Source organism: Chionomys nivalis, chromosome 1 (genome assembly GCF_950005125.1).
Source record: "Chionomys nivalis chromosome 1, mChiNiv1.1, whole genome shotgun sequence".
NCBI classification, from domain to species: domain Eukaryota; kingdom Metazoa; phylum Chordata; class Mammalia; order Rodentia; family Cricetidae; genus Chionomys; species Chionomys nivalis.
The window spans coordinates 156,291,295-156,305,813 of NC_080086.1; the positions used below are offsets into that span (position 1 = coordinate 156,291,295).

General features: G+C 42.7%; 1 protein-coding gene across 1 annotated transcript in view; it reads right to left on the reverse strand.

Annotated features, from left to right (window-relative positions):
* Cntnap2 (contactin associated protein 2) overlaps nucleotides 1-14,519 on the reverse strand; it is a 2,085,894-nt gene that overhangs the window by 261,342 nt on the left and 1,810,033 nt on the right. Inside the window, exon 17 of the mRNA XM_057766295.1 lies at nucleotides 1,273-1,491. Within this exon, the coding sequence (XP_057622278.1) occupies nucleotides 1,273-1,491 (219 nt within the window). The remainder of the gene's footprint in view (nucleotides 1-1,272; nucleotides 1,492-14,519) is intronic.

Consider the following 14,519-nt stretch of genomic DNA (forward strand, 5'->3'; position numbering starts at 1 on the left):
TTTCCTAAAGTATAAGTGGTATTAGATGAAAATATCAAAAATTCGACTAGCCAGTTATCACCTTGAAGTCAGTTTAGGTTAACCTGGAGTATGTTAAAAACAGAAATCCTGGCTCAGAGATATTGTGAAAGACTGAAAGACTGGGGGTCAGAGGTGGGGGATGACATCACTGAAGCAGCATTTTACAGCTGTGCCAGGGCAGCTGGACACATGAACTCACAGTGGCTGTGACTGCAGGCACAAGACCTGTGCAAGATAAGGCAAGAACTCCCAGCACAAATGAAGGAGGGGCCAGCAAGTCCTTTCCCTAGCTAAGAAGTTATTGCTAATTGTTGGCTGCTGTGAAGAGAGTCAGTTTCTCCAGGGATGTGGCCCCAGATAGGTCTCCCAGCTGCAGCAGATGGCCCTACATCCATGGCAGCACTAAGGGGACTCACAGTGTTTAAAAGATAACATGTGGGTTTGGGAAAGAGAAAGAGATGGGAAGATATGAGAGAAATTGGTGGAGAGGAGATGGAGGTGGAATGGTCAGAAACACACTGCATTCATGGAGGAAATTCTCAGTTTTCAAAAGCAAAAATACTGTTGAAGAGGATTAGGCTGGGTGGCTGGGTCCCGTCTTCTCATAGCCCCCCCCCCTTCTCTTTCTCTGTCTGTCTATCTCTCTGCTGTATTAAACATCAACCTCTTCTCTATGAAGAGGGACACTATTTTCTGCCTAGATCTCTGGGCAGAGAAAAGAATTAATTCTTGTTTATCTTTTAAGGCAAATTTAAGCTTTGCTCTTTTTCTTTTCTTGCTTTACTCCTCTTTATTATTTTAAGCGAAGTTGAGCTTATAGAACCCATTCATCTCCCTTCTCTTTCCTTCCTTCCTTCCTTCCTTCCTTCCTTCCTTCCTTCCTTCCTTCCTTCCTTCCTTCCTTCCTTCCTTCCTTCCTTCCTTCTTCCTTCCCTCCCATTCTTAATTTCTATAAAACATAAAATCATACAGTTTTGAAATCATAAGCCTAAAGTTTCAAAAACTAGAGAAGCCCTGCAAAATTTCCCTGCCTACTCTCTGATGTTTTTAGTTGAGAACATTATGGTTGGGGAATGGGACATGGAAGCAGATCTGGGCATCTAGTTTCTACCTCATTCTTCTATCTGTCTTAGAGAAGAAATGGGAGAAGGACCTCTATTCCTCCACAGGGTGTGTGTTTGTCTTTTCCTTGTGAAGATTCCTAAAACCAATAGAGAGAGGTAAATCGTGATTATCTTTCAATCCACTCACCAACAAACAGCTGGCTGTAGAGTTCCAGGCGGGTGTGACCTTCTGTTGGGGCCTTTCGGATCTGCTGGGGCAGGCGATCCACCTGGAGACTGGCTTGCTTGACATTCCTCTCTGCAGTGACCCGATGCCACTGGTCATCATTGAGAGGGGAAGGCGACCTCACCACAATCTCCACTGGCCCGTTTCCAACATCAAATGAAAAGGACACTTCTGTGGCAGCTGGAGGAGCAGAAAGTATAAAAGATACATGAGCATATTTCTCCCAGATACCAAATAACAGCAGATTGTAGAGGAATGTTACACAGGCCAGTGGCAAAACCACTGGAGGAAAGATAAATATGAATTCATTATTTTTACTAACCAAGAGGAAGGAAATAAATTGCTCTTGCAGGGGCAGTGGTTCTATGTGCTGGGCATGCATTTATTTAATTTCCTTATTTACAACTTAGAAGATTTCTAAGAAGTTACCATCATCAACTCTTTCCAGAAACCTGAAGCCCAGAGAAACTGGCAGAATGGTATACTCGTTGACAAAGGTGCAGCGGTGGCTCTCGTATCTCTGTGGCAACCAAGAATTCCCTAATTATTGGACTTCTGCTCAACCATGGAAAACCATGGCTGGTACTGGGAGTTCAGCAAAGTACCCAGGGTTAGTGAAGTCTCACAGCTTGAGGAGAGCCTCAAGATGTTACTGTGGAGCAAAATTGCTGCCTTCCTAGTCCAGCACAAATGCTAACTGCGTTCTAACTACGTGCCCTTCCACCTACAGACAAGTAGAGTTCTCATCATAGAAGCTTCTCTTTGTGGCAGATGGGGACATTGCAGAAAACCAGAAGTTGTTCAAAATGCAGGGAATAGCAAGAGGTGGAGTATTGAACCCCACCTGATATGTCCACAACACAACTCCTTCACCTAAGGCTCAGGGAACATTGAAGAAGAGGGCAGAGACATTACAGGAGTCAGAGGACCCAGAGCCCTGTTTTAAGAGTGTGTCTGCCTCCTAGAAATGGCAGAGAAGCTATGCCTATGATACCACAACAATACGGCTGCCTAATTAGAACCTGAACAATCACAACACCAATAAATGCCTCATGGGGCCCTGCCTCTAGACAAAGAACTACAGTCAAATAGGGTATGTCGAGAGTGGTGGAAACAGTCTTCCCCAGGGATGAGGCTTCGAATTGGTATCCAATACCAAGTGGCCAGCCCTGAAGTCATGTACAGACAAGCAACACTAATCAGAAGGTATGTGAGTGGATGTATGTACATCCCTCCTCCCTCAATCACAGTTATAGAAAAAGAGGCCATGGATTTAAGAAGGATTTTGCTTTGTATGTGATTGGGAGGGGTAGGAGGAAAGAAAGGGAAGGGGAAATGATATAATTACATTCTATATGGGCGCTTTAGGAACTCCAGTACCTGGCCTAGACGCTGGTATTTCCAAAGGCTCCCTGGGAGACATTACCGTGGAGCTAAAATTGAGAGCTATTGCTTTAAGAGAGCTTACAAAATTATTTCATTAATCTTCATAGTCCTTATTGAACATTAGGGTTATGAGTTTTATTCAGGCAATGGTGGTGACCAGCATATTTCATTTGGACCACTAGTGGCTGTCTGGCTGCACAGCACTCTGGTAGCACAATGCCCCTCAGCAGGATGCTGCAAACTTGGCTAGTCACATCCAGGATACTGGATCCTGCTCACCACCTCCCTGCCAGCACTGGCCACAGATCATTCTTGTTTGCAGAGATTTCCCCTGTCAACCCTGTTTTGCAACAAATCACCTTCCGACAATAGGTGAATGGGTTTGATGGTTGCTTTGTCAAATTTCGTTCTAAGCAGCTTTTTTATTTCAAATTTTAAGCTTTGTATGAGCTCCCTCAGTGGCCACCCAGGGCTTTATAAATAAGTTTTGGATGTATATTTTTTTCTCATGACTGGCAGGGGAGGAAGCTTTTCGCTGAAGCAGCACACACATCTCGAATTCCCTTAGGCTTGGAGAATTCTTTTTAGCATTAAAGATGTGGTATACCAGTGAGTTTCCCTGGCTTTGCATGCAGAGATATCCGCCCCTCTATCCATCAAGAAGCCTTCTGCCTAATCTCTAAGCCGGTTAATTAAATATCTGTCATTTTTTTTCCAGGGCTAATGGAAAATTCAGTTTCTTTGGGACAGTGTCACAAGCAATCAAACTTCTAATTTAAAAACCACAGTGGGCCAGATTCTCTCAGGGGCTCCCGTGTTCCCTGCCTCTGTGTCGGGGTCCCTGGAAAGTGGTGGTAGCTTTATTGAGCTACAGGGATATTAGTTACAGAGCTCAATTTAATCAGTCTAATTGTACCAAGGAATTTTGGTCCTTCACGCCCTTAGAAAGAGAACCTTCATTATAACACCTGCAGTGATTCCATGCATAGTCCAGTAAAAACGTCTCATTCAAATTAGAAGCCCCTGCCTCCAGGATCATCGTGAGGGACATAACATGCAGGTTAGTGACCCCATCTCAGTTGCCATGGTAATAGGATGGAAATGCAGGTAGACCATCACGTGGCTGCAGCCTCCCAGATTCTTCTTGGCGGCGCAGATACAGTGGATGGGGAAAGTAGCCCAGGCTTCAGTTGAAATCTGTGCTTCTGTGGTGCACATGAGCAGCTGCCTTCCTAAATGTGGGTCACCAGAACAGCAGGAGGATGAGGGCTCCTGGGTTAAGTGGGAAAGACTGTTTGACTTTAAAGGAATCAACTGCCATCAGGGAAATAGAATTTAGTGATAAATTGAGTTTAACCCTCAGGTTCAACTTGAAGGGATAAACGCTGCTCTAAATTCCTCAGCTACTACCCTTTTGCTATGACAAATTCTTGTCTGGGTCTTCAGCTGTCACCATTTGGGGAAATCCTGAGCACCAGCAGATTCTGGGTAATATCCTTTCTCTTCACTCCTTTTGTCATGATAGGCCCCTGTCTATTCTCTTGATCCCATCCTCTTTGGTTTTTGAACTAGTCTTATTTATTCTTTGAGAATTGCATACCTGCACACAATGATTTTTTGATTGTACCCTGTCAACAACTTCATGTCTTTTAAAAAAATATATATAATCCATCAACTGGAGCATGGTCAACTTACCAGGACCATACCCCTAAAGCAAACTGACTCTCCCTCCCAAGGCAGCCATCAACTACCAGTGCCTCCCCGGCTAGGGCCAGGGACTTGGATAGTTGGGGTTATTCCCTAACCATGCTCAGAAGTTGACTGGTTTTACACAGGAAAACACAGCGGCCATGAGCCTATGAAAGCAATCGTCCCGTCAAGTCCAGGAGACACTCTCTCTCCAGTCCTCGCCAACTGCTGACCCTCACAACCTTCCCACTCTGTCTTGTGTGATGTCCTTGAAGTCTTGAGGGGAGATGCTGTGATACAGACACCCATTTATGGATGAGCACACATGGTCGCTTTTGCTCTCTATTTGACCAGCTGAGAGTCTCTGAATCAACTGCTATCCACTATACAAAGGAGCTTCTCTGAAGAGGTCTGAGAGCCGTGCTCATCCGTGACCCCTGCACTCATCCATAACCCCAGAGCTCATGCATGACCTCTATGCCCATCCATGTACCCTGTGCTCATCTATGCACCCTGTGCCCATCCATAACTTCTGTGCCCATCCGTGTACCCTGTGCTCATCTATGCACCCTGTGTTCATGCATGACCCCTACACTCATGCATGATCCCTGTGCTCTTCCATGACCCCTGCACTCATCCATGACCCTGTGCTCATTCATGACACTTACGCTCATCTATGATCCCTACACTCAGCCATGACCCTTGTGCTCTTCCATGACCCCTATGCTCATCCAAGACCCCTGTGCTCATCCATGACTCCTGTGCTCTTCCATGACCCCTGCGCTCTTCCATAACCCCTGTGCTCATCCATGACCCTTGTGCTCTTCCATGACCCCTGTGCTCATCCATGACCCCAGTGTTCTTCCATGACCCCTGCGCTCTTCCATAACCCCTGTGCTCATCCATGACCCTTGTGCTCTTCCATGACCCTTGTGCCCTTCCATGACCCCTGTGCTCTTCCATGACCCCTGTGCTCTTCCATGACCCCCGTGCTCTTCCATAACCCCTGTGCTCTTCCATGACCCTTGTGCTCTTAACAGCAAACCTTTGCTCTAGAGAAGGAAGAAAGTTTCCCAGGACCTTGCTATTACTGCTCACTCCCATAAGGGTGCAGCAAGAGGGGCTCAAGCCCAGGGCTGTCACTAATAGTGCAGTTCCAGCCAGGACCTTCTCTTCCAGCTCTGCTGCAGAAGATGAAAGTGAAGGGAAGGGCTTTTCCCTCTCAGTCACTCAATGTCAGCTGTCCTGACACCACGAAGGGACTCCTTTGAGAAATCCCTTCTCCTAGACAGCCAGCCAGTGTGCTTTAAAAGCTTCGAGCATTCAGTTTGTGGCTGATTGCCCTTGGCCTTCTGGGTGAGAGCAACTGACATTTCGAGAAAGATAATTACAGAGAGAGTCAGTGAGCGAATAAAGAGAGGCAGCAGCGAAGACACCAGAGCCAGTGACACTGCTCAGTTAATGTGTGTCTTCACTTGGAGGCTGAAGTGCTGCCCTATCTGTCTCCGTCTGTAGGAAAGGATTTCTTATATAATAAAGAAGAATTGGGTCACATATAGCATGACTCACTGGAAAGAATGCAGAATGCAGACAGCAAGCGTGAACGATTGTCTTGCCAGGAGTGTTGAAGACTGGTTAGGTTTTCTTGTTTTTGTTTTTTTTTTCCTTCTCTTGAAGTGAATAAGTTGCTTGGCCACAGTTTCATGAAGCAGGCAGGGGCTCCTGGGTCAGAGACAATGGATTTGCAGTAATAATACAGCAGGAACATGAGCTTCAGGCTCATCCTGCTTTCCCATGCTCCTACTCCAAAGTCCCAGCGTCAGCCAGATGGGTGCTGCACATGAAGTGAGCCGCACAGTGGAGGACTCTGCACTAAGAAAACCTGGGTCTTTCAAGGCGCTGTTAGCAAACCTGCCTCATTTTGGGCCTTGGAGAGACAGACACTGGTAATCATTATTATCTTGGTCACGAGACAAATCTAGCGCCTGCTTTGGGGAGAAGGCACCTTCTCTGTCTTCTATCTCTCTCTGTCTACCCTCATAACTGTAAATGTATAAGAACAAGCCACCATGCCCCCTGCTCAGAAGACAGGCAGAATGGGAGGAACCATGGAGAATTTTCTCTTATCTATTAGTGACTTCTGGATTTTTTTTTTCTTAAGAATGGATGTGTTTCAGTCTGAGCCTTCAGGGGAATGAGGGATGGGGATCCCCATCCCAGATACCAAGGCTGAGAGTCATCTTGCTCCCTGCCAGAAGCCCACTGAGGATGGAACGTATATCATTCTCTCCTGGCCAGCGCAACATGACTGGGATCTTCCAGGAGAAGTTTCTTAGCTCATGAGAGATATAAGGGAAAAGTAGTTCACTTCCCGCCCCTTGATGTTAAGTAGAAGTTTCTGAGTGCTAAGACTGGTAAAACCGTTTCACAAACAGACATACTGAGGAGAAACAGAGAGGGCAATAGAATTTCTCCCTGTCCTTGCTGACAGTATCTAGCTCTCGTACAACTCCCAGAGTTACAGAGCTCAGGATTTTCTTCTTTTTTAAAAAGTAAATATTTTTAGAGTAACATTTTACAGATTGAAAAGATGAGCGTGTGAATACAGGTGCCCGCAGAGGGCAGAGGCGGCAAGGGCCCTGTTGTTGGAGTCACAGGTGGTTGTGAGCTGATACCTTTAGTTTCCTTAGAGTCTTTGTATCCAGAATGTGGCCACAACCACTGATCCAGAAAACCCACAATCTTCTGTCAAATTACGTTCTAGAACAATCTCTAAGAGATTCTAAGAAATAAATGAAACACAGCTGGTTTTCATCATTGTTTTAGATACTAAATCATCACAGGGAGGAAAGAGAAACACTGAAAGAAACGTACCAGGCGGCATACTGCCAAAGGAATAGAATGGGTGGGAGGAAGTTGGATAAAACTGGGACCGCTCTGTGCGCCTCAAAACAGGGAGCAGAAAGAACAGAGTTGTGGGTAGCTTACTGCAGCTCCCTCTCCTGCCATTGAAGTCTAATTCCAGCAGGTGGCGCTGTGCGAACTCATTCTAGCGTTCCTTTGCTCAAGCAAATGACTGCAGACTCTCAGTGCTAAGTGATAAATGGAACCCGGTCCACAGGGCAGCCCCTTGGGTTGAATTCGGCCAGCAGGTGAGGTAACATTTAGACAATAGATGCAAAGAATCAATTGCGGAGAGCAGGGAAAAGACAGGGAAACGTGCACAAAGCTGCCTGGCTACCTCTGGGATCGGTTTCTTCTGCAGGAAAATGAACTCCAAAGAGTGCCCCTGTGCAGAACTTCACCTGATTCATACAAAGAAACTGATCGTTGGTGCAACAGACAATTGAGAAACTCGTGAGAAACTTGAGAAAGCCATGAGAAAGGTCAGGAGGACTGAAAGTCAGGTCAGAGAGAGGAAGAGAAGGAGAAAACAGTGAAGAGGCTCTCTGGTTCCACCTAAGGCCAGATGCCAGGGGCGCGCACTAGCCATTATCCCCTCTCTACTGCAGCCTTCCCCATGAAGATGCTCACAACTGTACTGCACAGCCTCATCAGCACAAGGCAGCCCCTGTTTTTATTTACTTACCAGTTTCAATACTTCTTTTCCTTATCAAATGCCTTGAAAGAACTTCCGCTGCTCGGTATGCCTGCTCCCCATTTGTTGAACTCTCCTCATGCAAGGCTTCCTTCCTCCCTAACCTTTTCTCTTTCCTTAGGGCGGTGCTGCTTGCCCTTCCTTTACGGATGTAGTTCTGTAAGCTTTTCTTTACTTCTCTACGAACAAGTCACCACACTCAAAATGCTGCCTTTCAACACTATGTTAAATAGCAAAGAGCTCTCAACTCTTTTCCCCTCTTTACTTTGATTTTACAGATGACAGCTTGTATAACTATCTGACAGAACAGGTCTGTGCCCATTTGTGACTTCCTTAAGGCAGAGGATTTTCTAATGGGGTTATTGTTCTCTCCTCAGAACAATGTTTAAGACTTCACACTGTGATTTAGAATGGAGCCCAGTTATACCAAATAATACCCGACTGTTTCAGATAGATCAACAATTCTATGTGTTGATGTTGCACTAAAGGCCAGGGCACTGTTGAGGCCCTTAAGGGAAGATATTTCCTTCTAAAAGAACAGATTCTACTTCTGGATGGAGGTGTGCTATTGAATTGTCTCCTCCCTTCAGAGTTATCCCTGTTGGGTTGGTCAATCACCTGGCCAAGGGACCACTCATCAGGAAGGTTGATTCACCATAAACCATGTTCAAGAGTTGGGAGGAATAATTACTCCATCAATGAGGTAATACATATCTCCTTCCTAGAATTTCTACCCCTAGTTGTAGTCATGTACAGAGCCGGAGTCCTGTGGATGGATTGATGTGACTTGAGACTGCTCACTTATCTGTTCAGAAAAGGGTAACTTTTCTTCTTTTTATATTTTTCCCCTTTTTTGTTTTTAATACTTGTGAAACCATGGTCATATTTTCTGGGACACTCTGTCCTTTCTCATTTTTTTCCTTAGGTGCTATTACCTCCCCTTCCTTCTGCCATGTGGCTACTTACAAATGATATGATTTTCAGTCTGCTTCTCTGTCTTCCTCCTCCGAGCAGCTGCCTAGATTTACAGCTTGCCTGCCCTGGGGTTTTCCTTTTAAACTCTAATAAATTTGTCCTTGAGCTTCCTTCTCAGCCTGTTCTTAAATTCTTTTCTTAACAAGACTATAAGTTTTTGAGAGGAGACCCCAGTTTCTTCATAACATGTATAGAACATAACTTTGGGTTAGTTAATTCCATCATCTTAGCGACTGGAAATTGGATAGACATATGAGTACTTTATCATTCCTACATAAGAGAGTCACAAAACATGGAACACGGAGGCCCAGGGAAGCTTTGTCACGCACAACTACAGGAAGGAAATACGTTCTTGACTCTACAGGGAGGAGGCGACCAGAGGCTCAGTCTCTGAGGCTGTTTCCTGGACTCTCTGCGTCTCCATCCCCATTCTTCCCTTCTAAGCACAGCAGCCCCGAGCACAGAGGCCTTTTACGAGTTCCACACCTATTCCAGAGAGCTGCCGAATCTGGGACGCACTGGGAATCCGTGTTTGCCAATGACATCAGGAGCGGGTGTGACTTTATGGAAATGCTTGTCTTTGCCATTTGTCAGTTGGTTCTAGCTGTATAACCTCCAAATACTCAACACTTCAATTCAGAGACTCACCATGGGTGGGCCTGATAACATTAAAAACTAAAGATTTCAGAGAACATACTCTGACCTCCTGTCTCACCCTGGCTGGCTAGATGGGGATCGAGGCTGTAAGCCATTAGGCTCCGGTAGTAAGGAAGTATAGAGGTTTTCCTTTACTAACTTTACCTCACTGGCTTTTATATCAACAGTTTTTTTTTTTTTTTTTTTTTTTTTTTTTGGTTTGGTCAGTTTGTGAATGTAGAGAATTTTAAAGCCATCCACACATATTTGCACCAGAAAAAAAGGTGTTCAGCATATCTGAAATTGAACATGAGCCAGAAAAATTTATTTGAAGATTTTTTTTTGGAAATTCTTCAAGGAAATGCTCAGAGCTTAAGAATCAATGTTATAAACTTGCTTTAAGTTCTTCCATATCCTGATAACCTCTTGAGTACGAGAAATATTTCTCTCCATCTATCTTAGCCTTTAAGTTTTTTTTTTTATATAGCTGAAAATCCAACTTTACAAACAAAGGCTTCTGCAGAGAAGAGGGAATGAAAATGAGATGCCATCAGACAGGCAGAGGTGGACTGCTGCCTTTAAAATGCAAAGCCTTCCTAATTTTAGTTTGCTCTATGCATTTAGCCACCTCTGAGAAAGAATTTTTTGAATATTAATGGACCCATGTGATTTAAAGATAAAAAAATCAATCGAAAATGATACGTGGCTTGAAACAATACTGCGTGCCTGGTGTAGGACAGGCAGTGGGTGTCTGATATCCACCAGGATGGAGTGGGCAGAGGCATCAGTGCTGGCCGGAGAGGGTTCAGATGTGGAAGAATGGCTGGAAGGCCCAGATGGTGACTCTGGGGTTACAGTGTTTGTAATAAAGGGAGATGCAGCTTCTTCAGACAAACTGTTAAGCAAGATGCCTAAAGATTCCCTAGGTATAAAAAACACTATGACTTGAGAAGGTAAACATCAGGGAAGTGGTCCTCTTGACACTACACTAGGTTTTTTGTTGTTGTTATTTCTGTTTTGTTTTTTCAAACAGAAATACTTCTTGAAAGATATTTGCTTTGATACAACATAATGGGTAATTTGTGGTGTGTTCAAGGTGATGGCAGAGATAGGAGGCAGATTAAATGTCCTGGGAGAGTTTAAATCAAAGGGATCAAGGGATTTGAGGTCTAAAAGAGGAAACCGAACCAGGAGCTGAAAGAACTTGAAGAGACACTAACACAGTGAAGCCGTCTCCTCATGGAGGTTAGGGGGAGACAGCATTTTAGACGATGAATTGACTATAACATTTAAGTGACTATATGTGGATGATTGTTCTGATGGAGAGATTGGTAATGAGGAGAAGACAAAGACAAGAAGCCAGGATGAGAGCATAGATAGGCTTTGGGAGGAGACGTCTGCTCTTGAGAGCTCTGGATAAGTCTACCAGAGAAGGCTGGTCAGGGTGATGTCTGTTTCCTTGTTGCCATGAGCTGAGTTTCCATCTTGTAGGTCTCCTTTGTTTTGTAGCATCCCCCCTCCCATTTTCAGAAAACTTTTAAAATATTTATCCAATAAGACTGAAGACAAGGTTTTTCTAGGAAGAATTCTAAAGGTGTTAAGTAAAGATGTATATTCTCCATGCTCCAGACTCACAGCACAAAATCAGACTTTTGTTTTGTTTTCCATTGGAGCAGCCAATGCACTGACGCCATCGAGTGCAACAGCGCTGGGTGATGGAGAAAGCAAAACCACAGCGTGGGTCAACACAGACTCCAAACGTCAATGGTGAGACCTGAGTGGGGGTTAACACCAGCTGACAGCCCAACATGGATGGGAGAACTCCTCCCTACCTCTTGATGAAGAGCTACAGGCAGTTAATGAGTGCTGAGAGAGGCAGAATCAGTCTTCCCCAGGGAAGCGCCTCCAATTGATTCTCCATTCCCAAGTGGTTAGCCCTATAAACATAAATCCCTATCTATCTATCCATCTATCCATCTATCCATCTATCCATCTATCATCTATCTATCTATCTATCTATCTATCTATCTATCTATCTATCTATCTATCTATCTATCATCTATCTATCTATCATCTATCTATCATCTATCTATCTATCTATCTATCTATCTATCTATCTATCTATCTATCTATCTATCTAAGTATCATCTATCTATCATCTATCTATCTATCTATCTATCTATCTATCTATCTATCTATCTATCTATCATCTATCTATCATCTATCTATCTATCTATCTATCTATCTATCTATCTATCTATCTAAGTATCATCTATCTATCATCTATCTATCTATCTATCTATCTATCTATCTATCTATCTATCTATCATCTATCTATCTAAATGGAAGATGCATTTACATTTATTATATGTATAATAATATTAAGGAAAAAGAACAATAGAGAATAATACATGGCTTGGAGGTAGAGGAAGGGGAACAGTGTTGTGGGGGGCAGGATATGAAAATAGGGATTGAAGATAATCAAAGTAAATTATATACATGTGTAATATATCATAATTAAATCCAGTAGTTTATACAATTAATAAATTCTAATAAAATGGAAAAAATTCTTTCTGCTTTTGAATCACAGCGAGAGAGATATAACTGATCTAAGTTATTTTGTTCATTTTTCACTAGTTATGATTATTTTAATTTGTTCTTAATCTTTTACCAGTATTGGGTATTAGAGGAACCTAGGGGTCAAATGTTAAAAATGCTAGGACTTTGAAGCTCATTGTAGGAAGTTTCCTAGCAGAAGTGTTCCGTGTAAGCTGTTTGAAGAGTTAGATCCTTGAGGTCATGTATTTACACATCTGAGAAATGACAGAAAGCACTTCACCAATTCCCGATGGCTGTGTCAACCACACACTGCTTGAACAAAGCACTGCTCTGGAAATTGAAACTGTTAAATAATGATAATGACCCCTTACAAACACTCTTTGTTTTTGACCGTGTCTGCTGAGCACATAGCTTTCCTGTATATATTGCATAAATAAACATTTTGTCTCCCTGAAGTCGGCACATATAAAACATGGAAGAAGTCTTTTAGGACCAGTTTGTACACAGTTCAAACAGCCACATTTATGTTTTTTTTTCTGATTTAGTGAACTAAGGGGACATGATTTCTTCCTAGAATAGTTCCTTTGAGACAGTGGTTTCAGGTCTGTTTAAGCTGGTTACCAACTTCTGCCTCAGGATAGCTCCACATACCTGCGCCAAGTGCACTGATGGAGGAAGATTGGGGCAAAGGTTCACCCATCAACATCACTGTTCTGCTGGGTCATCCTCATAGCTCTTTTCCAGTACAGTCCCCTGTTCCATCATTCCCTCATGTTTGTTGCTGTGGCACAGAAGCAAGAGTACCCTGCCTTTAAAACTCTTAGATGGAAAGCCCATGAAGGAAGACATGCAGTGTTGACTTCTGGCTTCCATATGTCTGTGAACACACACAGCAATAGCACGATGATTTGCAGTATGCTATTGTGTTGTGCATTGGAGAATTAGGAACAAAAATGGGAATACTAAAGTTTGTAAAAAAAATATGAGTTAAGCTCATGTTTTCTTCTGGAAGTTTTTTTTTTTTTTTTTTTTTAGATTTCACCTTGAGATTTTTGATCTACTTAGAATTGATTTGTATGCAGAGTATTTGATATGATTTAAATTTTAGTCTTCTACACGTGGCTTCTAGTTTCCCCAGTATTATTTGTTGAAGATGCTGTCTTTTCTCCAGTATGAATTTTTTACTTCTCTATCAAATATCAGATGACTATAACTGGGCACACATATTTGGATCTTCTATTTTGATTCATTGATCTACACGTCTGTTTTGGTGCTAGTACCACGTTGTTTTTATGACTATAGCTCTGTAATTTAGCTCTAAGTCTGGGAGAGGGAGGATTTTTCCAGCATACCCTTTTTGCTCAGGATTCCTGGGATCTTTTGTGGTTCCATGAACAATCCAGGGTCACTGGAGGCCCTTCCATTTTTAAAGTCTTTGTGAATCTTTCCTCAGAGATTTAAAGTTTTCTTTGTAGGGGTCTTTCACCTCTTTGGTCAGGCTTATTTCTACATATGTTTGGGCAATCATGAATTTGAGTGTTTTCATGATCACTTCTCAGCACGCTTGTTACTGGTATACATGAAGACTAATGACAAGTTGATTTGTGTGGCCTGCCCCTTTGCTGAAAGCGTCACTCATTTATAAAAGTTTTCTGGTGAAAATTTTGGAACCTCTCATATATATAATACTAAACTATCTGCAAATAGGGGTTACTAGACTTCACCTTTTCCTAATTGTATCTCTTTAATTTTTTTCTCTTATCTTACTGCTCCAGCTAGGGCTTCAAGCACCATATTGAAAAGGAGTGAGGAGAGTACTCACTCCTGTCTCATTTCTGATTTTAACAAGGTAACTTTGGGTTTTTCTCCAGTTAGGATGATGTGCCTTTCTCCAAGAGCCAACATCATCCAAAGAATGCTCCAGTACCTGGCGGGCATGGGAAACCTTCCTTTACGTTGTTGGTTTTGAGAATATAAGAAATTCCCAAAACAATATAGGTTATTGTCAATGCCCTTGATTGCCTCCAAGAACTTGAAGGTAAAACCCTATGATTGAAGATTGAAGATACCACACATTTTGGTATATGGCATATATATGACTGAATATATATATATATATAGATCATATATATGATTTATATAATGTATAAATATTTTATTATCTATGATTGAAGGCACCACACAGTTTAGTATATATGGAATATATATGATTAAATATATAGATCGTATATGTGATTTAAATATATATGCATGTATATTTATAAATACACATATAAATCTCATATGTATGATTGAAGATACCAGGCATTTTGGAGGAACTGACCTGGAAGTCTCTACACAGATTTGCTCTGATATTAACAGAAGG